This window comes from Leptosomus discolor, chromosome 21 (assembly GCF_034619465.1).
Source record: "Leptosomus discolor isolate bLepDis1 chromosome 21, bLepDis1.hap2, whole genome shotgun sequence".
NCBI classification, from domain to species: domain Eukaryota; kingdom Metazoa; phylum Chordata; class Aves; order Leptosomiformes; family Leptosomidae; genus Leptosomus; species Leptosomus discolor.
This window is the reverse complement of record NC_141411.1, coordinates 5,391,955-5,419,422: the sequence shown is the minus strand read 5'-3', so window position 1 is coordinate 5,419,422 and position 27,468 is coordinate 5,391,955. Positions and strand designations below refer to the sequence as shown.

Below are 27,468 nucleotides of genomic sequence, written 5' to 3'. Positions count from 1 at the left end.
TTTCCTAATCTAGAAAGTTAGGACTAAATATGACTGAAAGCCTTCCTTTTCCTTTTGAAACACTGCTCTCGCTTTGCTTCTGAACAGCCGGGTGGTTTTGTCTGTGCTACGTAGGTTAGTGTTCAGCACCAATAAAAGTTTGCAAGAATCCAAGACAGTCCAAATTGACACACTCTTTTAGAAACCTCATTATATTTCTATTTTTTAAAAAAAAAAATCTAATTGCAAATTAAAGACTGGAACCAGGCAGGCCCAAAGGTTAATGCCACTTGCCCCTGGAAGTGCAGAGTTACCTACAAAACGGGCGCGAACTGGAGCTCACGATTATAAAAAAGGAATTAGCAAAAGCTCAGCAGAGGCCGAATCCTCCTTCCCAAAATGCAATCATGTTCCGAGAGATGCCTAGGCAAGGAAAGGCACTTTGGGGCTCTCCTGGAGAGCAACCTGATCGTAACTGAATGTACTTTTTATAAATTAATAATTAAAGAGTGGACATGGTGGGTTCCACTGCCCCAAAAGTGACCCCAGGAGGCACTGTCTCTTTGGAAGACTACAGGGACAGATGGTTCAGCCATGACAACAAGAGGAGCTCTGAAAGGAAAAGCCAGGGAGGCCTCCGTCAGCAAGCCTCACAGAACAATCTGATACTGTTCTGCTTCAAACCAAGAGCAAAAAGGCCACAAAAGACAGTTTTGTCTTTAAATGGATGAAGATGCAGATCTTAGAAGTGGCCAAAAGATGGCAGCAGCAGGACCGGGAAGCCTCATGGCTGACCCAGTTGTACACAAGATGCCCCCAAGGATCAGGTTCAATGGATTCCCCTCCCTCTCTGCTCTAACTCCAGATCCACTTGTGTTACCAGCTGTAGTTTGCATCGTCTGCGTGGTTTATCGATCCATCTTGTCATACAGTCACTGAAAACTGTTGGTGCTTCGTGGAGGAAGTGGCCCGTTTCTCCTGTCACTGTCTGGAAAAGAAGTGTTGCACAATTTTTTAATTTAGAAAAAAAAAATATTAAATGGCTTCAGGGTTGCTGTCTAAGTACCAAAAGTAAAGTGCACCGCAACTGGAGGCCACTGCGACAGAGTTGAGAAATGCTATTAAAGGGGCTTCCGAGGAGCATTATAAAACAAAACAAAACAAAAACAGCTACAAACTAAGGTTAAGGCAATACAAGTTGTGTCCTTCTACTAAATAGCCTGCTGGAGAGTTGTCTATCTCAAGCTTTAATTATTGCTTTGTTTCCTCTGTACTGAAGTCCTTCGCCACTGGAAAAACAGTGCTGGCAGAATTGGCAGACTGAGTTTGTCACTTAACGCAGGACTGGCAAAACAGTCCCTATAAACTTCACGTGCTTGCTTTGCAATGTCAAAGTGAAGGCTTGCTCTCATCTCCCGATGGGCTGTACAATCTGGCAAAGAATTTACACAGAAAACTGAAACTCTTGCTCCTGAAGCAGCAAAACGTGCTTGCAGCAGAGATGATGCAAACATTTTGTGGAATTTTTCAATGGCGCAGAAAGAAAAAATCCTTAGTAACAACCAGGCTGTGTAACAAAACAGGGTCCTGAAGTCTTCTCCAAGAGTTGATAGCCCTCAAATTTTCTTTAAAAAAAAGTTATTTTATGGGTCTAAACCCAAAGTACAGGAAGAGAATTCCACGGCTCAGAAGAAGTCCCAGGTAAAGATTGATTACTTTCCTGCTTTCATATAGGATGGTATTGCTCCTCGAGCTGTCAGACCTTCAAAACGCTTGTAGGTGTAATTGATAAAAACCCAGTCTTTGTTCTTGTAGTCGGTCTCTGGATGGTTGCTTGTTGCCACTGGTAAGACATAGAACAAATAAAATTATCCTTTGAAGACCGCAAAGTTTATTTGCCTACAGAATTCAACCCCACTCAAGAACTGCTGTAACATTTTTTAAACACATGGAGCAAAGGCAGCTATGTCTTGACATGTAAATACAAGGATCTTTTAGGAATTTACACCCCCTTCTGTCCCACCCTCTCCCTACCCCTCGTACTAAGCGTTAGACACGCCAGCAAGACTTAGCCAGTAGCAAGGAGTGTCACAGTGTTGGGCTCACAGATCCTGCTGAGATTTGAACTTGCTGGGAGCCCTGCTGCCTCTCAGAGATGCCCTTTCTGAGGTGGCTCCCGCACCGTTCACAACTCTGCATCTCATCTCCTGAAACCCAGACCAGAGCTTGCACACTCCTGCACCACAAGACCTCTGAGCTAACAATTTGATTGTGATGAAAAACCCACCCCAGCACCTAGCAAGATCCTTTCTCTGGTTAACAGGACAGTTACGTTATTCCACTGGAGAAGAGGAAGGATTGTTTCCGTGCAGAATCCAAGCATTTACCTGTTGGTTTAAGGATATCAGATTCCGGAAATTCATCAAAGTTTGAGGTATCATCAATGCTTTTAATTTCTATCGAAATTGCAGCAGGTCTCTCTCTGCCAAGAAAAGCAGATTCAGTATTAAGATTTGCAAGGCAGAAGAAAGCAGGATTCAGCCCCTTTCCATTTCTTAACAGAATCAAAGACTGAAGGTACCTAAACCTTGGCAAGCTTCAGATAAGGAACAAAATACTCTCACCCACACCTAGATATAATAAATGCCAGTGAAGCTGCTCCCTTCTGCTGAACAGGACTAGCTCTGAACAGTCCAGAGAGAAGAGCAGCTTGCTTTTCTGCAAAGCCTCTTACCTGATATGTTCCCAATCAACCCCTTCAAAGAATGGGTTACTCTTTATTTCCTCCACACCAGATGCACCAATTCTGTGCTCCCATTCACAGCAAAATCTGGGATGGAAGGAAGAATGAAAATGAAGGAAGAATGAAAACGAAAGCTTTCCATCCAGAAATGGAACGGCTTTCTGAACTGATACTACTACGGTTTCGTCACATATAAATGGAGAAGGTTAAGAACTCCCACTGCAAAACCAACACACAAAGCTCTGCTTGGGAATGTCATGTCAAATGCTACAATTAAGATGTGGTGTTCTTTCACAACAGGATAATGTGCCCTTTCTATTTCAGGACCAGTGTAGAGAACATATAAAGCCTAAAAAGCTAGACATTTATATTTCTGTCCTGAGAATAGATAAGTGATTGAAAATATAAATGAAAGAGCAAGAGTCAGCACGCACTGGGAGATGTTTGTATGCTCCAGTGCATACAATGTCAAAACCAGTGCTATTGTAAGAAGCCAGCTCTGGCAAAAAGATTGAGTTGCTTCCCCAAGCAGCTCACAGACAAAGAGCAGAAACATTTGTATTTTGCCAGACTAGCAGCACTTACGTGGGAGCTCCTCTTGAGCACAGTTCAGTCGGGGCTCCACTAAATGACCTCTGAGAGACAAATGTATTTGACTAGGGAGTTCAGCATTTGATGCACGTGCATAACAGTAGCATCAGGGTTTTTTCCATGTGAAGCAAGCTATGAGAGATACATAGCATAGTTTGCAAGACAAGAAAATTAGTACGATATGAATTGGCAAACCATATGGCTGGCACCTTAAAATAAGATCCTTTGCTTTATCAGATATTGGAACTTCCGGAGGAAATGTCAGAGTCTCTTTCCAATTCATTACTTTCTTGTACGTTTCTTGAGGAGTCTCAGAGCAGAACGGTGGATAACCTGAAAAGAAAAATACAATCTTGTATAAAGCAAAAATAGTTCCTGTAGTTCCCGAAGTCTACCATGCACCAGAACAAACCTCACAAACCACGCAAGAAGCAGATGCTTTGAGAACCTGACCCCAAGCACAGAAATACAGCTGATGTCCTACACGGCAATTCCTGCTTAAAACTTGTGCCCTGCCAGCTTCTTACCAATCAACATCTCGTACATGATGACCCCAAGCGACCACCAGTCGCAAAGCTTGTTGTATCCAGTCTGCATGAAAACTTCAGGGGCAATGTAATCCGGAGTACCCACAGTAGAAAAAGCCTGGAACAAATACCATCAGTTATCTTTAGAGAAAACTGCCTGAAATGGAAGTGGGAACTTATGCAACAACGGTTATTTTGAGGAACACACCAGATTGTCTCTAAGATCCTTTAGCAAAGTTGTTTAAGCCTTTATTTCAAGATACGTAGAGACAAAATCAACACGTTCATGTGAAGGAGTCTTAAAATACCATCAGGGACATGGGGAAAGGTACCGCTGTCTATATACACCTTGGAACGGGTCATCAGCCCTTTGTTATACTCAAAGTGGCAAGAACTGTTCATTTTAGCTGGGAGGCATCAGATATCGATGTAAATAATTATGGCAGTGCTATCTCGGGCATATATGTCACCAGCTGTTCAGCAGACTGACGAAGGACAAACTGGAGTCGTTCCTCTTTTTAAAAGAAAAAGCACAAATCTTTTTATTTCAGCATTGCTCAGCACTCTGAAATGGATTAAGGCCTGCCATTTAACTACGTACGCCATTTGAACGCAACAGCTCAGCAGAGAACATTTCCAAGCAGGTGAAACGCACTTACCAACTGCCGTCTATTCCTCTTCCAAGTCTCTGCTTTCCTTTTGGAATTCATGTTCTGGAAAGCTAAAGGAGATTGGAATATACATGACTGAATCCTACTGGTCACCCAACAGACATTTTTACCCCAAAACCATTACACTAACAATCTTTTTCAACATCAAAAAAGGCAGCCAGGGCCTGGACAGACAGTCTGGTTTGTATCAGCTCTCCTGGTAAGAGGTTACAGTCCCCAGATGCTCATCACTGGCCAAAGTTTACCACCACGGTGAAGCTGGAGCTGCTTGTGGAAGCACACCTTAATGCACCTCACTGAAGATAAGCCACCTCAGCAGAGATGAACTCATTAACCTGCCTCAGCTTCCCTGGCCCAACCTACGGGTGCCTGCAACGGCAGAGCAGAGCGGTGAGCGGCCCCTAGCAGGCAGCGGCAGCCGACAAGGGCGAAGCCGGGGACGTCACCTCTCCCAGCGGCACGGATGGTTGCAAAGAGCACATCTGTCAATACCCTAAACCCATCAGCAACCTCCAAACCTATGCAATATGGAGACAACTTTATCAAGCCTTTCAGTAATGAGCCATGCTTTCAGGGTTGGTTTTTTTTTAACTGCATGATCAAAGCTCTTCCCCCTGAGAAAATTACTGAGTATTCAAAGAGACCGTGTGCTCACTTACTGATTTAGGTAACACGTGAGGTACAGCCAGCACCTACCAAGTCACGCTGAGTTTTCATTTGAGGTTTATTACACATGTGAGAAAGGGCTACAGCAGAGTCTTATTTCAAAGACAAACGTCTGGGAACAAAGATGCTTTTGTACATTAAAGTAACTGAAATTATTTTTATAAAGACATTTTACAGAAAAATCAAAGTTACACCTCAAGATGCAATGTTGATTATTAGACCCCCCCCACTGTGGCCTTCTGGCCTCACACTGAAACAAGTTATGTCAGGCACCAAGAGCAAGCACACAGATACCCTTCTGAAGCCAGATAACTTACTGAAGTCACTAGGAAGACTATGGTTCAAGTTTCTGTAAAATTCTGTTCTGTGGGCTTTCTTTAGTCCAGTACACAGACCAAAATCTGAGAGTTTCACATGACCCTAGAAACAAACAAACAAAACCAAAATACAAAACCAGTGTGAGGCATTATCGCAGCAAATAAACTCTTCTACTTCTTCCCCTCCCTTTACTTTGTGTAATAAATCGATGCTCTTTTTGCATTCCTTGTTTTAGCCTAAGGCTGGGCGTGTAGAATCAAGCTACTTCTGCTCTCATCACGACTACACGGAGAACGGCCGGTAGCCATTTACTTTCAGAAACCTCTGCTCCTGCAAGCTCCTGACCACTTCGGAGTGAAAGCCAACATCTCCAGAGGGAGCTGCAGTCCCTGGATTGTGCGTTGACTCCATTGGAAACACCTTCCACTCAGTGACTGGATCTGTCCTGGCGCGTAACATGCGACCACGCTGACTGGGGGCAATTTTTAGATGTCCATCTAAAACACACCTCCTTTTCAAAGTCCTGAATTTATCTACATCTAGATGTAGACATAGTGAATTACATCAGTCATTCCAACGGTGCCTCATTACCTGGCTTGGGGTAAAGTGTAATTATTTACTGTTGGCAAACTTTTTCCAAACGAGCTAAATTTAAAGCAAACTTGTAGTGAGCCATAGGAGGCTAGTGGAACAGTCCAGCTTTCCGCACACCGCCTGCAATAACCCTCTAGAAGCAATCAGGTGGCCTGGCCAGCCTTCAGAAATCCGTCCTGATTCCGAGGGAGATCCTATCTCCGTTTTCAGTCTCGCTAATGGAACAGCTCCTCCTTCGCATGTGATAGGATCACCTACCCACAAGCTGGCGAGCACGAACCTAACCGACGTGAGACCGAAAGGAAACATCTTTGACTAAAAGGGGAGAACTGAAACTGTATTTTATATTGCAGCTGAAATAACCAAAAATAACTTAAACAACTGTCAGAAGAGGGCTCCTAAGTGAGGAATGAATACAGCTGGACGTGGAGGAGAGGTGTCTCTTCGCTTGTTTTTTTTTTTTTCCCCAGCAATATGGCAGATAAGCCCTCAAAGCTAGAGGGAACAGGGCTAAGAAAGAAGCACTGTCTTCTTTCACAATTGTCGACACCAGTTCAGGTCAATATTAACCATTACAAGACCAATTTGGTACTACCCAGGACGGGCCAGCAGTTAGTACGCACCTTGCTATCCAGGAGAAGGTTGTCTGGTTTTATGTCCCGATGGATAAAACCCAGCTGGTGAATAGAATCAATGGCTAGCACGGTCTCGGCTATGTAGAACTGTGTCTCTTCTTCTGTTAGAGTGTCTTTTTTCATCAGCAGAGTCATCATATCACCTAGAAGCCCCCCCAAGTAGCAAAGTAAATACAAGCGAACACACAAACTCCACTCTCGCTGATTTTGAAGACATTTACAAAGAAAAGAACTAAGTATTTAACACCTCAGGAAATCCAAACCGATTTCCTATAAAGCAGTACAGTTCCCCAGCACCTCTGTGACAAATTTCTGTATTTTCCCTTGTATCACTGTATGTGGACAGGCTTGTACTATAGTTGCATCAAACTTACTGAGGCAGCTAAGCAGCATAAAGACGAAATAGCAGTCTCGAAGCATCCCTTAAACACGAGTCAGCCATGGGCTGCCACTCTTGACTACCCATCTGAATCACAGATTAAAACAGATACTTGCAGCTACAGAGCTGTTACAAAAACCAGATTGTATTTGTGCAGTGTCATCTCAGAAAGCATTCCTGTGGTTTCATTAATCACACGTACTACAGGCTTTCAGTATAACCTTCTTCTTAAGGGAATTACAGTAGCATTAGCATTCAAGGTCAAACATCATCATCCTCTGAAAAACAGACCCTAAAAGCTACTTCTGCTGCAAGCCAGCTAAAAGCAAAATGTTAGAAAATCAAACCCTGGTGATGTTATGGTTCTATAGATAGCCAGTGCACAGTAAGGATAAGAACTAGCAGAGTATTAAGGCCAAGATTCAAACCTCTGCAGCTAAAAGACCCAAGCAGATAAGCTCAAGCCTGACCCAACGACCTCAGTACCCCACCTCCTAAAAGCAGAAAGCTTTACAGTGACCTATTTCCTCACCAAGTCACGTCCAGTACAAACACCACTGCACGGTAACCACGTACGCTCTCGTCCCAGACTACATTTGTAATTAAGAAGTTAGAAAGCTCCAAACAGAAGGAAAGCAGCTTTTTGATTTCAGGTAGTTACCTCCAGGCAGGAACTCCATGATCAGGTAGAGGTTTAGCTTGTCCTGAAAACTGTAGAACATTTTCACAACCCACAAGCTGTCTGCCTCCACCAGAATGTCCCGCTCCGCACGAATATGGCCAACCTGGAGATACACATACACATTTGATTAATTACAAGTCTATGTTTTATTACCTGCATTTATTTCATGGACAATTCATGTACTGAAAAGCATCAAATATTGAAACGACAGCAGTCAAACTTCTGCATAAGGGCAGAAACACCATCAAAACTTCAATAGCTACACCCCTCAATATTTTCGGGTAGTAAAATAGCGTAACACATTCAAAATCAAATCCAAAAGTCACACTTCTGACAGCAAAAAGGCGAGAAGCTTTCATTAAACCACTGTATTTTTCCAGAATGTGGGGGGGGTTTTCCTATCTGATAAATCCCATTGAACACCAACTCCATTTGACTCCTCAGCATGAAGATCTGAAAGACATTTTTACATTCAAAAGTTTCCACTGGAAAGTTTATGGGGACTTTTGCCTTTGGACATTTACACTTGAGTAACTTTTATACTTATTGTGTGACTTTTGCTGCCATAAATTGAGACATATGTAGGAGGACAAGAGAGCACTAACCTCATTCTTTTAAGCAAAAACTCAAGCTAGAGAAATTTAAACCACCCTCCTGAACAACAAGGTTCTGTACAGAAATAACACCTACATTTAGATTTTTATTCTTTCAATTCTTATGGCATTTGGGTCCCCTTCAAATCAGAACTGTACAAGTGATATGGACACTATGAAAACACTTATCTTAAAACCACTTAGATAACAGACCACTCCAGAAAACAATTTATTTCTGCAGGAAGATTCAGGAGGATAAACGTGCGGTTGATTATAAAACCAGGTTAATCTTATATACAAAAATACCTCAATTCTTTACAAAAATATCTAACAATCAGATCTTTAAAAACCTAGCTCTCCTCTAAACATGTCCTTCAGCTACAGCTTCAGCCTATTCCCAGATTTAGACCAAAGCACTAATTTAGCAGTGCTGCACAAAGCTCACGTGAGAACACACCGCTGTTTGGTTTTTCACCAAGTACCTTCAGAAATGGAAACCAGTTCCTGATTCCAGGCACACACACACAGCGCCTCCTAGATGCTTCCCAGTGCTGAGCAAGAAATTATTTTCTCAGACCATTATATTCCCAGAAGTCCTGGGAAAGGAAACCCTTAAAAATGTTGAATGCCGCTCCTTTATGTCTCCGAGTCAGAATTCATAGAATTACAGGATGGGTTGGGTGGGAAGAGACCCTGAAGATCACCCAGTTCCACCCCCCTGCCATGGGCAGGGACACCTCCCACCAGACCAGGTTGCTCCCAGCCCCATCCAACCTGGCCTTGAGCACTTCAGGGATGGGGCAGCCACAGCTTCTCTGGGCAGCCTGTGCCAGTGCCTCACCGCCCTCACAGGGAAGAATTTCCTCCCAATATCTGATCTAAATCTCCCCTCTTTCAGTTTGAAACCATTACCCCTTGTCCTATCCCTACATGCCCTTGTAATAAACCCCTCCCCAGCTTTCTTGTCGGCCCCTTTAGGTACTGGAAGGTCTCCCTGGAGCCTTCTCCTCTCCAGGCTGAACACCCCCAGCTCTCTCAGCCTGTCCTCACAGGGGAGCTGCTCCAGCCCCTGAGCATCTTCGTGGCCTCCTCTGGACCCGCTCGAGCAGGTCTGTGTCTTTGTTACGCTGAGGGGCCCAGAGCTGGACACAGCACTGCAGGGGGGGTCTCAGCAGTCGTGTCACTTTGATATTTATATCTGATTCCACAAATCAGAAATGCACTAACACACTGACCTCGACATCTGTACTGAAACATCTGCACGTGTAACATACGTCATCGTAAAATGAGGAGGAACAACACAAATCAGATCTGTAGAACCATCCTTCTCTCTCACTGGAGAAAGACAAACCTAGTCCTCTGAAAAATGCTCTGCTTGCCACGTTCTCAAGTAGAAAGCAACCTCAGTCCTACCTTGCTTCAGACTGAAGAGCCTCTTAGAAAAGGCATCACAATTGCAGTTCCCATTAAGACTGAGCAAGGCATCAGAGGTCGTTTGAAACACTGTTCTGAGCATTTAGTTACATACAGGAGCCTGTAACTACTACTGTAACCCTGTTTAGGTGAAAACTATATATTCCTTAAACTTTTGCATTGTTACAAGAAATGTTTTCGTTAAATAAATAAATTATTTTTAAGACGACCTGAAAGGCCCACTAGAAGACAGGACCTTACGAATTCATACAAGATTCTTCTGACCCATTTTCCTCCATAAAAAAATAGGGAAAAAAAAAACCCACATAATTTTTAGCTGGTGAACCTATTCCACAGATGCCTGTTACTCTCTGCACGTCCCAACTACCTCCCACAGTCATCTAAAACATAGCTGGTAGCATTGTTACTCAAGGTGTCTTCACCTGCTCTTTTTCAAGCATATCAGCTTTACGCAGTATTTTCATCGCATAAACATGCCCCGTATCTTTCTTCTGGACCAGTCGCACCTAGGAATGATGCAAAAATTTCAGTCAAATACAGCATTATCACTACAACTCTTGACAGATTTGGGTATCAAGCCCCCTTTTAATGAAATCCCATCAGATTATAAAAAAAACAAAAAGCATTACATAGTGCACAGTAATGGTAAACAAGCTGTGTTCATTCTAAGAGATGAAATAATTGTAACAGAGTTGAGCCATCGTACACCTGAAGCAGGGAAGTCCCAAGGCACCTTCTCAGAAGGTGGCCGCCTGAAGACTACTGCAGGCGGCCCTCCAGCTCTCCCTGTCCATAAGGCGAGCCCTGGGAGGGCCGAGTTAAAGCACGCTGCCAAACTCGTGTGCAGCTTGCCCAGCAAGTCCTTTCCAACAGCATTCACGTTCCTTTAAAGCACACCATGTTTTTAAACCAGCATTTACTAGGCATGAAGACAGATGCATGTACTGTTAAGCTAAAAACCCCTCTGCCGTTGTTACAACATTTATCTTTCACTGGTATAAACTCTGCAAGTCTTTAAGAAATGCCATTAAAAATACCTTTAGTCATCTTTTCTGGACTCACCTCTCCAAATGCTCCTCTGCCTATGACTTTTAAAGACTCAAAGTCTTCCAAACCAAGCCTCGTTCTCTTCAGGCGAAGGAACTCTGTTTCCTTCTGTGCATGTGCTGACCTCCTGATTCTTTTCTAGCGTTTAAGGAAAAAAAAAAACAACAAAACACAGTGAGAATCCTGTAGGTGGGCTCCACAGAGATCACAGCAATTCCAAGATCCCAGATCTCCATTTATAAAAGAAAAATCACTTGTATTTAACCATTAAAACAATTTTCTCATATTTGTTACCTCTTCATCTTTTAAGCCTTCTTCTTCCATCATCTGTTCTAGTTTTTTTTGTCTATAGCAGAGAAAAGGAGAAAAATAAAGTTGAATCATTAACCTTGTTCCTCAACCACATGCACATATCCAGCCCCTCTGGTCCATGCTTGCTGTGCAAGGAGGATGCAATGGCAGCAAGTAACAAGTGTAAACGATATATAAGGGAGACTCAGACATTAGATTAATTTTGAAGAATCTAGTATTACAGCTTTACCATTCTAGCCTTGTCCTCTCTAATTCTGACAATCTAAACCTGCCTGGAGTTTCACATCTACCTCAAGTGCACGTTTTCGCTGTATACGAACGTAGATTGAGGAGATCTGGGTTCAATTCTTGTCTCTCTCTTTGACAGCTGGGCAAGACGCTTAAGGCCAGAGCCATAACAAATATTTAAACACCCAATTCTCACTTATTCCAGGGAGAACTGGCTATTTAAACACATCTGTGGATCTGCACTGTAATTTCTCCGATTTCAAACTCACCACACGCAAAATGAGAAAAGTTACTTTTTATTTCCTAATACCTGAGATACTCAAAACATTTGGGAAGAGGAAACATGTCTGTACCCATCCTCCCCCTTAAAGAATCAGGAATATTTACAGCCTTAGTACAAACGATTTCCTGGGAGAAAAGAAAAAAGGAAACAAGACTTCAGAGGGGGGATGGCTTCAGGGGACATTTGTTACGATTCCCTTCTGGGAACTTTTTCCTAACACCGATCACTTTAATTACTGGCTGAACTGGGATTGGCATTTATGGGGTTTTTTCTCTCCATGTGTGTTTTTATTGGTATAACATTACAAACGTACTAAAAAAATTCCTTCTCTTTATGCAAGTCATTCTTTGCAAGATCCTCTTCCTGTCTCCTGCGCCACTACGCAGCTGCTACGACGCGATAGTTTTTTGGGTTATCGCCTCACAATCGGGCACATTTAAATCGCTTTGCCCTGACTTAAGCAGCCAGCGAGGCCTGGCCGCTCATCTCATTTCACACTCAAAGCAGTGACTCCAGTAGCGAAAAGACGACCGCTGCGATACGCAGAATTAAACAGCTCCGCGTGACTGAAATTCCCCCAAATATCCACAGCAGGTCCTATCTGCACGTCCGTGCACAGTTTGTCCCCTCCAAGTTGCGCATCCACAGACTCATCTATTGTTAAAAAAAAAAACCATGTAACTTGTGAAGTCGTGTATGTTTGTTCAGGCAAAGTCTTGATCCTAAACAGAAAAAAACCCTGTCCTTGAGGTTTGAGGAGCAGACAATAGCACTCAATAAAAAGCAAGAGCTATGCAAAGAGAAAGAAAGGAATTAAATCAGCGATATTTTCTGTTTGGATTAGACCTCAATCTCTCCTCACTAATTTTGAAGAAAGTACGTATGCAAGTTAGTATTTATTTCTAAATTGCTTCCTCATTTCTGCAGTTATTGCCGTTAGCAGGCATTCCTCTTGGATCCAGTGAGGGTTTTGGCAGCAAGGCCACAAGCGAACAAACACTGAACCTTTTTGAAAATTCTGATTACAGGCTACACGGCAAGCTGGGAGAACATCACAAGTCCCAGTGCTACAACTCGAGGGTATTCAGCAAATTAGAGGGTTCCAGGCAAAGGAAAGTAAAAGTAATACTTGTCAGTTAAATCGCTTGTTATATTTTGACGGATAGATTTAAAGAGATGCCATAGGTTCAGCTAACTCACAGACAAGAAGTTAGCGGGACGTGACAGCCCGTACAGCAATCTGTCACTGCTTTTGACAAGATGATCGTCCTTTACCAGCCGACTCGATCACACAGCATAATCCCAACGGGAACTGATGCTCTAGAATGAGTTTTAAACACTACAACCGGGGGGACATAAAATGGGAAGAGGCCACAGAACAGACACAGGCAGGACAAACGTTTGTAAAGGTCGGCTTTCGACTTCAGAGCTGCCCTCGAATCATCCCAAGCACATCCCAAAGTTAGTTTCTACTTAGCCGCTTAATCAAATACATCGTTTTTTTTAAAACTGGGGAACAGTCACCTCACTTTGCCTTTTTTCAGTTCATTTCAGAAGAAACTCAAAAAGCTCCAGCCTAAACGACCATGGGATTCAGAAACCCAGCAGCCGCCTCCGGATGCTCGTGCCAGGCCCCATCCAGGGAGCTTAGGTACACGCAGCAAAAACGTTCTATTTTCGCTTTGGCTCCAGAAAAGTACGTGCAGTTAATATATATTTTTGGCTCTCACCCAGTTTGGAAAGGAAGCAAGAAAGGGTTTTTTTTACCTCATCTCTCGTTCTTCATGCTGCGCGATGAGGTTGCTGTAGAAGTTTTCTAACGTCACCTTTGTCATCGTAACTCGCTCCTTGGTGTGATTACTCATGGACGAGCATGGCGTTGGGCCTGTCATTGCCATGGCTGTTAGGAAAGAAAAAGGGAGGAAACATTTAACATTATAAATGACAAACCACCTTCAAACAAGAGCTGCAATCCATTAAGTGATGCTGAATCACCGAGTTCAGATTTTAACAACAAACGCCAACAGCCCAGTTGTCTAAACCAGGACTAAGTAGGGAAAAGTCTTACAAAATACAAGGTGCAAGTCAAACTTCCTGTTTTGAACATTTTTGATCTGAAAATAAGAGGGAAGGAAACTTAAGAAACATGATGCCTCAAAAACCGCAACTTCAGGCAGTACTGCAAGTGTTTGTTTCTCCCAATATAGCCCATCTTTAATAAATGTTAAAAATTCAGAAATATCACACTGAAACAGCTAATCCAGAAGCCCCTCTTCCTATGACCCTTGCAGAAAGAACTCCACCAGTTGCCTGCTGTCCCCCCCTGCTGTGAAATTTATGAAAATCCCAAAAGCCATCCCAATCACGGAGCAATTGAGGAAGGAGAAAAAAAGGCATTCAGCTGCTTTTAAGCACTCTTGCTTTTACGAGGCGCTGTCACAGGGAAATCTGGCAAAATCCAGCGGACCACTGCCTTCGAACAAGTTCTAATTTTAAAATGATTTTAAAAAGTAACAACCACCCTAGTGTAAATATCCTATATTTATACACTGGATTCTCTAACTAAATAAATACATCAGAGCACGCCACTTCTGACCAGTAGCACAGTTTCAGGGTGTATTTGACCACCCATCTCTACTTTCTAAACTGCATTAAAACGCAAAGATTTCAAGTGTAAAACCACCTCTTAATCTTAGTTCTCCTGGTCACTCGCAGCAAGGTAACCAAGTCTTGCAACTTTTACTAGAAATTGCAGACAAATACAGGTGAGACACACACCTCCCCTTTTTACAATGCCGGGGCGCTGGCAGCATTTTACGAGTTATTCTTTTCTGTTTACTTTTCGCAGACCTTTACAAGGCGTCGTGCCTGCGCCTTCGCAAATCGCGTCCTTTACAGACACCAACGACTTGGTTTTGCTGCGCTTACAGGCTCCTTCAGGGAAAAGATAACAACGTGGGAGCCGGTAAGATCCTCCAGCTCTGTGGGTTTTTGAGATGGAACCACGTCTTTACGGAGGGGCAGCTCCGAGTGACACCACGCGGGGGACAGGTCACATTCTCCACGCACCCCCGAGGAGATGGCGTGGTGTTTCACACGGGTAGGTGTGAAAGCCACCCCCCGGGTTTCCACCTCCTAGAGAGCAGAATGTGGAAGTTACCTGACAGCAGCAGGTTACAAGGGGGGGGCGAAAAGGCAAACGGGGACAGGGGAGAACAGAGAAGGGCGGGGGGCGAGCGGCAGCGGCACCAACCACCTGCGAGTGCTCGGGTGCCCCTTCCGCGGCCATCGGATGGTGACGGGCCAGGATGCTCCCGGCACCGACCAGAGACCGTCGGGGACGAGGCAGCCCCCCGGGGACAGCGGCCCCGCGGCCCTTCGTGCGGCCCGACCCCGCCGCGCTGGCGGAGGGGCCCGGCAGCATCACCGGGAGCGGACAAAAGGGGCCCAAGCCCCCCAGCCGAGGGGGAGGAGGGGGGCCTCGCCGCTCCCGGGCCCGCAGCGCGGCCCCCCCCGGGGGAAGGTGGGGGTGGGTGTCTCACGGCTGGAGGGACCCCAGCCCGCAGCGCCCCCGCTCCCAGCGCCACCGGGCCCGGGGGCTTCGGGGGGGGCGCCCCCTGCTCCCCCCGCCCCAACCCCGGGAGCGGCAAAGGACCCCAGGGGGAGGGAAGAGGGTGGGGAGGGGATGCGGAGCACGGGGCGGGGGGGACACGGGGGTCTCCATGGCGACGAGGCGGGAGCGGCTTACCGGAGCCCCCCAGGGAGGGGGGCGGCGAGGAGCTGTAGGCGATGGCGGGGTCCCGGTACCGCGGAGCCAGGCGGAGAGGCGGAGCCGAGATGGCGGGTGAGGAGACGGGACCGGGGGGGACCGGAGCCCCCGCGCCGCTGCCGCTACCGCCGCCCCCCGCACCGACGGCGACCCGGACGGGACAAGCACCCCAGGGACCGCTACGGCAGCGCGCATGCGCCACCATCCTCCCGGCCCCGCCCTCCGCTCGCGGGGCGGGGCTGTCGCGACCCGCCCTCTCCCACCAGCGGCGCGTGCGCACGGAGGCTTCGCGCCAGCCCGGGGGACCGGGGCGGGCGGTGTGCGCCTTAGCGCATGCGCAGCGTGGGGCGGGCCCCCCGGCTGCGGGGCGGCGGGAGCTGCCGCGCAATTTCCCTCAAACGGGGCCTTTCCCTCCCCCTGGGCCCAGCCAGGGTTCGAGCCGCGGGGTGTCAGCCTGGGGAGCCCTGTCCTGCTTCCTTCCCTCCTCCCCACCGCGGCGCTGGGACCCGCCGCTTCCCAGCACGCAGCCTCGCCTCGCTGTGCGGCCTGTGGTGGAGGGGAGGTTGGGTGATCCCCCCCCACACACAGCGGTGACATGCGCTGGGTCACCCAGTAGCGACTGCCGGAGTCAGCTGTACCCAGGGACAGTTGCCACCAAGACCCCGGTGGTCATCTCGGCCTCCCGGGGCTCGGGAAACGCTCCCTCGGTCCAGGAGGAAACGCCATCCGCCAGGGCAGCCGGGCTGACCCGCAGAGCGGGACGCGGCAATTTCCGAGAGGTTTGAGCTTTGCGTAGTCGGGTCCCCTCAGTTTCATCCCCCGTTTGAGGGAGGAAGGGCTCCCACGTCCCAGCTCAGCAAACTCCCTGCTTGGCCAGTATAACCCATTTGCATCTCGGCCCTCTCGGCACTTCAGGAGCATCCGAAACCATCTGTTTCAGTAATGGTTCGATTGGCCTTGGGGATCTAATGGGCAGCTCTGAGATACGATGTGAGGAAAGAAATGTGATTCCATACTCATCCCAAATGTGCGGAGATAGTAGCAAAAGAGGATTTTGCTTCATTTTACTTCCATTTCTACAAAAAAAAGCAAGGGCATTTCTGAGAGTGAAAACGTTTTTATTATTAATGATGTCAAGGAGTTCTTGGGTGTCAATCTATCACTGAAAAATACCTCCTGCACATGCAGTTGAAGTCTTATCAGCAACAGAGGAATTTCAGGATTTAAACCAAGGTGTGGAGTCCCTACACGATGGAAATGCTGATGTATTTGTAACACACATGACAGAGATTTCATTTCTGAAAGACTGAGTTTGCAATTGAACCGGACCTTGTTTAGATGAGGCAGAGGTGGTCAGTTTGATATTAAAGGCGAATAGCAAACTCGTGCGGTGCCTCCCTCAGGATACACAGGCGGCCTCGTGAAGCTGGTTGTTTGCTGAGAAAACTTCATACACTGTGGGAGCTCTTGGAGAGGATTTCACGTGAACAAAGAAAAGGTAGGAAGTCGTGAAACAAAAGGCTCAAATAGGGACCCGGGAAGCTGAATCTCATCGCTTCCACCAGCAGAACGAGGTGAAGGACTTGGCTGGGAGGGTGGGGATCACTGCCAACTTCTACCTCTGTGGCCTGGCAAAAGTTTGCCACCCCAAAGGAAAACCTGAGAGATAAGAGACTTAAACCATGCTGTGTGCTGGAGAAGCAAGAAAAAAAAATAAACCTTTGGTCCTAAAGCATAAGGAAAGTGGTTACTGGTGCACAGTAGGGCAGAACTGCGGGCGGGTGTGAAATAGAAGAGACTCTGTGTTGGGAGATAACTGCTGCTTCGTGAGTCAAAACATTAGAGTGCAAGTGAGGGGGTGAATATGCAGATTAATGAACCAAACTTCCTGCGACACGTGGGCCACGAGAGCTGCCACAGCCCTGAGGGACCAGGGACAGGCAGGGAGGGCCCTGCCAGGGGAAGAGGGATTTCTGGCCTGCGACAAACGACCCCAGCTCACAATCAGAGTACTCAGACTGCCGGCTAGGGAGGGAGCCCGGGGCCTCACAGGGGGCTCTAGTCGACATCTAGCAGTAGTTAATGGAACAAAGGGACGTGGGTTTTCTTTTGCGGTTCACCTCCACGCTAGAGCTTTTCCTTACAATAGCACGTGTCTAAAGCAATGGACGGACTGAGCTGGGGTGAGGCTAGTGGGAATAGTTCTGTGGCTGGGTGCTAGGATTTCTCTTGCTGCCCAGCTCTTTGATTTGAAGGAGGTGTCAAAAAGGTCTTGTGGGTTCGTTCCAGTTACCCTTCGGGGTCTTCACGTACTGCAGCTGCTTTAACGAGGGGAAGCCCTGCTCTTTTTCCATCAGTTCCAGCAGCTGCTTCATCAGGCTTGAAGTCTCGTCTCTGTTGATGCTGTTGTAGAGAACTGAGGGATCTCGGCTCTTCTGCGAATCCCACGTGGCATCTGAAAGTGAAATATCCCTGCTGCTGGCTGTGTGCACGCTGCCCAGGGCATTGTGGAGCCACATCAGGCGCTTCAGCCCCTGAAATGCCCTCCCTTTGTCATGCATGAGCTGATGCTCCGTCACTGCTCTTTTACTGCAACGGGAAGAAAGAGTTAGTTAGGAAACACGCAGGGCCACATCTCAGCTCCGATTTCAAACGTGGCTGATTGACACCCATCAATCTTAGATGCTTCTCTACGCTGAGGAAGGAGCATTGGTGGTGTATGTGGAGAGCTGTAAGTCAGGAGCAATTTAACTGAAATCAGTGGTGTCCATGAAATGAAAACAAATCCTTATTTTCTTCAGCTATAACAAAAAATTGGAGCCAAATATCGGCTAATTCTGGGGTGCAAATATTTCTGGATTTCAGGCTGTTCAGCTAACTGCAGCTGTAGGCTCCCGCTGCAGATTTGGATCTGAATGGGAACCTAAATACGGAATTTTAGGATGTTCCACTTCTCTGGTTTGCGTTGAACGTCCTTACATGGTTTGCTGCACTGTGCTTAAAAGCATCAGCTGAAATGTGGTATATGTTCTGCATCTAAAAATGTAATTGGTCTGTTTTTATACTGCATAGAGGGTGATGTAAAATGTTGCCGTATCAAATGTATAGAATTTTCCTTCCCCCATGCCCTCGAGTAAATGACAGGAGCGGAGAACACAGCCCATTACATCAAAGGCAAAGCAGTCTTGTAATGATATGAAGTAAAAGGATGATATTGCTTACTTTTCAGTGTCTTGACATGCTGCAAAACAGGCAAAATAAAGAATTGCCAAAAATGTAACCATCTGCAGAGACCTCTGGGGCAGGAACATATTCTCTCCTCTTTAGATCTGCTCCACGGGACTAGAAGCTGACAGTATGATCAAAAATCTTTTTTTCTCTGTTCCTTCTTTCACCTGACAAAATGAATTTCAGCCTTTAAGCACTGGTAAAAGTGGAGCATTGTACCGTGGTCATCATCCCAGGACCTCCCAGAACATCAGACATGCAGATTTGTAACATACACCAGTAAAAGATGAATCGATTTCATAGTATATTTCTACATTTCCTTCCTAAGAGTCCTAAATCTGCTTTGGCATTATTGCCACTCTGGTGCATTTGCAAGCACAGGAGATTATTTCATTTAGAACTGCCAAAAGACCTTCCTGATATAAACTTAACCAAAAGATCAGGATTGCTGCCTAAGAAATCTGTCACAAAACTCAAAAAGAGGTTAAGATCTGACCATGCAGATCAAGTTAAAACACGGCCCTGGGGTTTGGACCTTTAATACAGCATTTTCCCCAAGCAATACAAGTGCTGGCATCCAAATCTGCCACTGCACAAGGACGATGCTGGACTGATACTGGATTTCTTTTCTGTCCAGCAGCGGGTTTCTGGCTCAGGGGAGTGACAACTAGAAAATGTAATTGTGCAATGATTATTTTCGTCGAAGTTACCGCTGCAGCCAGTTCTGTCTCGGCTCGTGGTGTTGGTACACCTCTACTGCCCATCCTTTCAACCCCGCTGCTCCTTTATCGCCAGGTCTATCACTAAAATGTCTGCATTTGTTACAGTAATGACTGTACCCTGCTTTTAGGATTGGCTCCAGGCTGTCCCTTTAGTTACCTACTAGCAAATCCTGTATTAGTTGTAACATCAAAACCTAGATGGACCACAAAACAAAAGTTGCAGCATTTAAATTGTTATGTGAGAAGAGCGACAATATGTTCCCGTATAATGAGGCGAGTAATTTTTTGAAGAAGTACTTGGTTTTGTGCAAAAGCACTTTGGGTTGATAAACTCAGCATCTCCTCAAATGAGTTTTCTTTATACTAACTTGCATATTGAATGGTCTGTGACTGGATAGAAAGGCAATTTATACATTTAGTTGGGAAAATCAAGCTTGTTCTTACTAAGTCTGCTCCACTACTTTGTAATTTCCTTGGGCAATATGTTCGGATTAAACTGGACATGAAGTCACAAATGGACACCAGTTCTGATTTAAAAATATCTCTATTAAATACAGATAAATACACATAAATGTACATACAGATGTGTGAATATCTACAGATGCTGTATGGTATTTTAGGTTATGCTAATGTAGAACTCCTGCTCATACGTAATAGATAAGCTATATTTCCCTAGTGTGATCAACAGTAAGCTATGTAGTAATTAGAAAGCATCTTCCAGTTACAAAAGTAACATTATCTACTTACTGATGGTCTTGTGGAGATGACGGTGACGCTCTGATCCACACGGATGTGTCTCCTTGCCAGTCTTGTGGCGTTCCAGCTGCAACGACGAGTGCCTTTCGCCTTCTTTTATACCTGCCCAGAAACCACAGAAACAATAGAAATGATCTCCCCAGCACTTTGTGACTAAGACCTTTCCTCTCGTGTCAGTGAAACAAGGCAGCTCCCTGTTGCCAGCGATAACAAATCTTTGACTCTAAAATGTTCTGTTCAGCCGTGACTAAGGAAAAGATCACACGTTTGTGGACAGTTTCTTATTGCTTTGCTGTCTCTCCTGTTTTGTGAGATATTCAAACACAGCATTCCTGTGCCCCAAGCTGATGGGAAAGGGAGAGTCAAACCTGTTGTTCCAGGGTTGATGAGGAAAAATGTCTCTACTATGCAAAAGAGATGTCCCTCCTTAGCTGTCCTCCTGGACCCTCACAGAGGACACCAAAGTTGCATAGCAGGAATCTAATCAGCGATACTGATGAGCTCTGTGACGCCTGTTATCATACAATCAGCAAAACGGGACAGTTACAGAAAGCCTAACGGAGGAGTTGGTATGTAAGATCCCGCCAGATTTTCATGTTCAGTACAAATTTCATTTAAATCCATTGGTCGTACAGTAGCATATTTGTTTTAAATCTTGGAAACTGGGAAGATACGGAGAAGACTTATCAACTGACTAAACAAGAAAAATGCAAGTAGTAGCTCAGGCAAAAAGCCAAATTCTGATATGCTTTGAAACCCTATGAGTCAGTGCCGTGAGAGGTTTGATTCTCACTTGATGATCTCTAACCAGGTAGTTTCACTAGAATTTGGATACTCAGGATGTGGCTGGACCATTAGGCTGAAACGCTAGTCCACCTACGAGAACCAGTTCCTGTTTCTCGAAGTGAAAGAAAGGGAATGTATTTTGTCATCTCTGACAAAAAAAAATCCCTGGAAAGACTGAAGAGATAATTCACTTGGTGTTACCAGAAGCTACCGACTCCTTTCACATAGGCACGGCCATACGTTCCCGCTAAACCCAGGCTCAGGTGAACGCAGACACATGGTCCGACCAGACGGGCCCTGTCAGCAGCGCTCGCTTGGCCTCATCTAGTCTCGCAGTTTCTATGGACATCAAATTGCTTTTGATGATGTTCCTCGTGACAGCTTATTTTGAGCCCCGCTATTTCAGAGCAATCAAATAAGCGTTCCTGACTTCGTTACGTGAGTCCCAGTTGTTAAGGAGAGTGTCACTCATTAAAGAGAACGAAGTGTATCACCAATTAAAGATGACATTTGTTAAATGTTGTAAAACAGGGGCTGCTTCACATCTTCGTTTCCAGGGCAGCAGTTACACTGAATTACCTACCCGTGAAACCAAGGTTTCTTAGTTACATCTTCAAGGACTAATCAGCCTTGGCCAAAGTCATGTCCAAAACAGTTTAATTCATCCTTGAACTTTTTGAGTCTCCGTGGTATAATGGGTTTTCATTGAATGCAGTCACCGGCTTCTCCACTGGAGGAACTAATAGCGCGTTAACCCGAGTGCCTGCAGGCCGGAGACACCGAGGTGGGATCGGTAAATGGGCACTTGAAGCATTCTGCGGTGGTCAAACCGCATTGCCATGGCTATGCTCTTCCACTGGGTTTTTCTTTCCACCCAGGAATTTAGAAGTCAGTCATTATTCTGACTTGGACGTGGTCTCCCTGAGAGGCGTACGTGAGGACAGGCTGCGCTGAAGTGACGATCCACCTTGGAGAAGCATCCAGCCCAGTCGTACTGGTGCTAGCAGCGCAGAGGTGCCTGCAGGGATTGATTTCCATGGTTTGCACTATTTCTAAATCATCCGGTTTGAGCTAAACCGGAGTTAACTCTGGTTTAGTGATTTTACTTTTCCGTTTTAAGTAACTGCACGGCCTATACCACAGCCACACACCTCGTAGTGACCATTTCTAACAAGGGTGGGAACGTTGCGAATCTCACAAGGAGAAATTGTACAAACGGCGCTACCGGGTGGTATTTTTAGCTGGGGCAGATTAAGCTCTGCAAGAGCCCTGAAGAGCGTAGAGCAGAGGAAGAGCCCATTTTGCCAGGGAAGCAACCAGCAAAGCCGCCAGCTGGAGTTTGGCTACCTCGGGGCCTCCCTCCAAGCACACTCAAAGCTCTCAGCCTTGGCTTCAAAGCCTTCGCTCCCACCCTCCGGCTTTTCCTGGTCTTAAGGCCTGACTTCGCCTCAGAGGGTGCCTTTGCTGCTCAGTCACCTTTTGCTGTGGGAGCCTTTGAGCGGGGAGGGCTGTGGAAATTACGGTTTCCCAGTGAGTGATTCTTTTGTTTTGCTTTCCAGTCCTCTCCCCAGGGAGCCAGGTGGGGGGAGGAAGGGAATATGGCTTGCTTCAGAGCATGAAAGAAAAAGGAAAGAGAAAGCCTGGAGGCCCAGTCGAGGGGGAAGAAGGAATGGGGGAAGGGAACAGAAAGCAAAGCAAATGTGCAAATAGCCTCGTTAGGGCAAGGGGGGGATCCTCTTGCCTGGGATTTGAAAACTTAATTGAACAAAGACTGTGCTGCATCAAAGGGATCCTCTATCTGCAGGGAGATGGACAGATCTGATGGATTTTTTCCATGTGCTGTTCTCTGTTATTCACCAGTAACAGGAGTGTGGGCTCAGGAAGGCTTCGTGCTTCTCTAATGTAAAAATTGACTGGTTTTTTTGATTGTTCTTCCCTCCCTCGCCCCCCCAACTGCTCTTAGCCTAACAGACTAAAATTCATACGAGCTGTTCAGTGCGGCGTGTGGAAAAGAAGACACCGCCCTGCTGAGAGGAAACTGTTTGACCACACTTGGATGGTAAATATAGTTCCCCTGAGCTGGTGGTGAAGCTGCTGCTAATGAATGGCTCCTCTCCCTTCCTGGCCTCCCTAATTGAGAGATCAGAGGAAATGACACCTCGCAGCGAACGCGGAGGCCACGAAGGCTTTTGCACCACTACACCCACATCTCTGGGCACCGCAGTGGCCATCACCGGCCCCCTGTCCCGGGAGGAAGGAGCCAGCAGCCGCCTCGCCTCGGTGACCAGTTAAAGGAGATGAAATTCAGCTGCTTGAGAGAGCAGGCTCCAGGCTTCCCCTCGGTTTGGGTGTTCATAGCAATTTGTGTCAGCTTCGTAGTGCTGCGGGGACAGTCTTGTGCAATCTGGGGAGGCGTAAGTAATCCCATTTGGGGGGGGTAGCGTCCAGCCCAGTGTCCGGCCTGTGTGAGCAGTTTTTAAATCCTGGCCCCTAATCCACTCCGTACTGCATCATCCCAGGGAGAGCTCCCGTCTTCTAGGAGATTAAAATTGGAGTTGAACTGCAGCGAGCCAGGCTCGCTGTTTGCATTTTCCATTTCCTGATTTCAAGCCAGATTGACAGAAGTGCCCGAGACTCCCAGCTGAACACCGTAGCGAGGGTGTTTTGTCCCGCAGAACCTGCCCTGGAGCCAAGCCTGGGGCGGGCTGGCCCTTTTTTCCTTCCCCAAAACAGTCTCCAGATGGAATATTTTCTGTGTGCGAAACAAATTTCAGGTGCAGCTGAGACAAAGCCTCCGGTCCCTTGTGCTGCTTCTGTAACGCCCCCTGGGCTCTCTGAGCTTGTCCCTGCTTTGACAGCCTTGCGGGGGGCCTGGAGGGCTCTGCTGGGAGCCTGGGCTGAGCACCCAGCCCACCGAAAGAGGGGAGCTCCCAGCGCCATGGGGCGGGCTCCCCGGGAAGGGGGGAGCTGCCTGGGACCTGCCCCTGCCAGCGGAGAATGCCGCCACCTGGTGCCCGCTGCCCGGGGGAGGAGGTGGGCAGGTCGGGGCAGACCCCAGCTGAGCCTTGGGCTGGGGGCTCGGGGGCGGCACTAAACCCTGCCTGAGAAAGCAGGGGAGCCCTGGGAATCAGACGCCTTGTCCCCAGACTAGAGGGCTTTATGTTAGAGGGGCTGCCCACTCGCTAATGTCCATAGGACCGAGAAATAACCTTGTGTTAAAGGGCCAAATTATCCAAGAGCTGGGGTGGATTTGTTATTTCTTCATCAAATGGTGCTCAGGGAGAGCGGTGCGCCAGTCTGCCGCCGTGCAGAGGTCACGGGGCTCCCAGCACAGGGGCTGGGGTTGTAACCAACAGCCAGCCCGCAGATGGGAACGATGCAGAAGGAGGTGGGACCCCAGCAGTGGCAGAAGGGCCACGCCTGGAAAGATGGGGATGAAGAGGAGAGGAGAGTGTCCGAGTGACGTGGTCATTCAAGTAAAGGGATGTCTTGCTAACTGAGCCCCAAGTGCGGAGTCTTGGGGACGTGCTGTGCCCCTGCGCTGGATGCTGAGTGTGTCTTAGTTTAGGTCTATGAGGTATAAGTTACAGCCTGTTGTTTAACTCTCCCTCCACTTGAGGTTTGAGGCACAGCTAAAAGCTTTCACAGCGTAAAAATTTGTGTGTTTTAAAAGTGAGGGAATACGGAACGGGGAGTTTGTCACGGGCCACTCAGTGGACTCGTGATGGTTGGTTTGCTGTGATCTCGAAGTGCAAAATTAAGGCGACCACACCAAAGGGGTTTGCTACCATCAGACAGTGAAACTTTATTGTTTGCCTGTAAAGGGGCGTGCGATAGGGAAAGAGGGTGAAAGGACAGGAGAAAGGAAAGTGAAAAGAGAAAAGAGGTCAGTAGCTACCACCGTGGGTCCAAGGCGTCCCGATGGTCCCAGTTCAGTTGCTCAGTTCTCGTCCTTGCTCTGTCCAGGGCATAATAACCTCACAAGCCTGGCACTCGGGATCAGCAACTGCTGCTCAAGCAGGCCGAACTGCTGCTCAAGCAGGCCGCTGCAGACTCGTGTCAAGGCGTTAGCCTAACTTTTAGAGTCCATATTCCTGATGACAAGGTTGAGGCAATGCTGTTTTCGGACCGACTCTGACAGAGTTGTACCCTGTGAACAGAAGAGCAGTCGTGGTAGGAATGAGCTTACACAAGCTGGTTGTCGTAGATCTAAAGATCAGGCAAATGTAAGTCACTTTCTTTAGAACATAACCCTCATCAAGATTAGCCTGTTAGCAGGATCTGAAAATGGGTTGGATCCACAAGAGCTTCGCAGCTGAGCTGTGACTGTGTGCAGTCAGCTTTGACTTAAGTAAAGGCCTGTCCCCTCAGACCAGTGTCTGTTGTGTTCACGTAGTGACATTTCCACGCAAGAGACTTTTCTGTAGATAGAACCATGCCAGTAAATAAGTATTTTTGCCCATGTCTAGTTTCACTTGAGGAGCAAGTCTAAGAGATCCTGTTGCTGGTAGAAGTGTTCTTCAGTAAATACTGTCGGCGTCTCCCAAAGCATCCCTTAAATTTGACTCACGTGGCTGGGGTTTCTTCCAAATCGTAATGGCTAGAGTATGTTCATTTCCTAATGTGCGATTTAAATCTCAGAAACAATGACAGCAGCTTGAATATAACACCTTACTTCGTGTCAGTGTGGTCATGGATTCAGGTCCCACCGATAACTCTGCTCCACTGCAATTGTGCAGGTGTCAGGTACCTCTTCAGTCTAGCCCACCTGTTTAAAGTAGGTCTGGTCTTGTTTGGAAGGCCAATGTTCTCTCCTTCCTTTCGCAGAAGACCCGATGAATGTAAAAGTTCTGCACATCTCAGAAATATTGGACACAAATGGCGTTTTCTTACTGCAGAAGCCAGAGAGCTGCGATGCGGCAGGATTTTTCAAACGCTATCTTAGAAACTTGGAATAAAGAAGAAAGTGGTGGAACACAACGCAGCTTTCACGTATGTATATACGTACACATGGATAGTGCTGCTCAGAGCTGTTTCAGGATTTCGTCTTTCAGAGGACAATCAAAATGCTGACTTTTGAGTCACTGAAGTGCTGCGTGGCCGTGTTGGGGCGTCCTAAAGCCGACTGTGGAAATACGTCGGGTTTTTGGCTGAATACAGTTGCCTCTGTTCTGACCTCTGCCTTTTGTCACAGTTATGTGCCACAGTTGGTTTCTTTATAGTGCCAAAAGCAAACTGCAAATGGGTTAGGTTTGGATGACGTGCTTTTGGCAGTATGTGAGTTATAGAACATAGTGATGGGCCTAATCCCGGGTAAGAAGTGCCTTGAATAGGACAGGTGGTGTGTCCTAGATGAGTGCCGAATGCCGTGTTTACTTTGCAGGAGGTGAACTGACTTCTGAATAAATCCTTTGTTGCCAAGTCTGTCGTCTGTAATTATCTTCATACGTCGTGTGTAACTTCGGTATGAAGTTAAAAGATCTGTTAAGATTACAAGGTTCTCTGAGTTGCTCCCTAACTAATGTTTGGTGTGGTTTGGTTTCTTTTTTTTTTTTTTAAATATTTGTTATTGCAAAACTTAAATCACATTTCGAATGTACATCGTGTGATACGAGGCAGGGTCTAGTTAATGTTGCGAACGCGAGGTGAGCGTGGGAAATCACCATCTCAAAGGAGTCAGAAAGTGAAATGGCTGAACAGACCCAAGCAAACTTCGAATTATTTCCTTTGTTTGTGTCGCCTCAGGAAATTAACCATCAGCTAATTTAGATTGCAATGCTTTAGATTAATTAAAAGGAGGTTGCTGTCAGGTAACTGTACACATGATAAAGATACTTTAGAGCATCAGTTACCTCAAAATCATTGTTGTTTTTCTGTCCCTTGGCCAATTTTGACCCTGGGGAGGATTTGCTGAGAAGAGGCTCTTAAAAATAATGAGGGATGCAGCGAAAGGTTTTTGGAAAATTCTAATGAATTATACCAGCTGTTTGTCTTTAATTCCAGTAAGTTGTTTTACATGCTGGTGCAATTCTAGTAGACTGAGGACACCCCATCCTCTGCACAATTCCTGCTTGGAAAGCACAGTACACGTGCTTAATTTATACTCAAAATGCCTTATCACATATAGTATTACTGAAAGGATTGTTAATTATACTTGTACCAGATAAATTTGTCTTGCGTGGCGCAAGTCAAAAAGGTCAAGTCTGGATTAAACACAGCCTACAGGTACGGCTTTTGGGAAGTTATTGCAGGAACAGCCCTGGATGGGTTTCTCGTATGTCCCGATAACCTGAAACAAGAGGTTTGTCGTCTAAGGCGACCCCTCCAGAGCAAGTTATTTTATTTAACTCATGTTAAAACTCATTCTGTCTCCTAGCTAAATGAGTGGAAGTTTAGTAAAGCACGTCAACACCACTAACAGTGCCCTCTGTAACTAAAATTCCTCAGTTCCTCTCATTTTGAGTGCTGAAAAAAAAAAGGACTTCCCACTTTTGTGCGTCAGTAGGCAGAAACCCAGACATAAAA

General features: G+C 46.4%; 1 protein-coding gene across 1 annotated transcript; it reads right to left on the bottom strand.

Moving 5' to 3' along the window:
* Window positions 1-1,132: 1,132 nt before the first annotated feature.
* On the bottom strand, window positions 1,133-15,479 carry STK38 (serine/threonine kinase 38). Its single transcript, XM_086476556.1, has 14 exons — window positions 15,431-15,479; window positions 13,450-13,582; window positions 11,154-11,205; window positions 10,875-10,997; window positions 10,235-10,318; window positions 7,765-7,888; window positions 6,713-6,867; window positions 5,495-5,597; window positions 4,500-4,561; window positions 3,841-3,958; window positions 3,523-3,646; window positions 2,714-2,809; window positions 2,367-2,461; window positions 1,133-1,822 (listed from the first exon to the last, which is right to left on the bottom strand). The coding sequence occupies exons 2-14, from the start codon at window positions 13,578-13,580 to the stop codon at window positions 1,692-1,694; spliced, it is 1,398 nt and encodes a 465-aa protein (XP_086332682.1). The 5' UTR covers window positions 13,581-13,582; window positions 15,431-15,479; the 3' UTR covers window positions 1,133-1,691.
* Window positions 15,480-27,468: the final 11,989 nt, after the last annotated feature.

Excerpts from the sequence above, each read along its gene's own strand:
- STK38 (XM_086476556.1), bottom strand. The coding sequence starts at position 13,580 with ATGGCAATGACAGGCCCAACGCCATGCTCGTCCATGAGTAATCACACC. Across the intron at positions 10,998-11,153 it reads AAGGCTTAAAAGATGAAGAG|AAAAGAATCAGGAGGTCAGC; the intron begins GTAACAAATATG and ends CTTAAACGCTAG. Across the intron at positions 1,823-2,366 it reads TGATATCCTTAAACCAACAG|TGGCAACAAGCAACCATCCA; the intron begins GTAAATGCTTGG and ends ATGTCTTACCAG.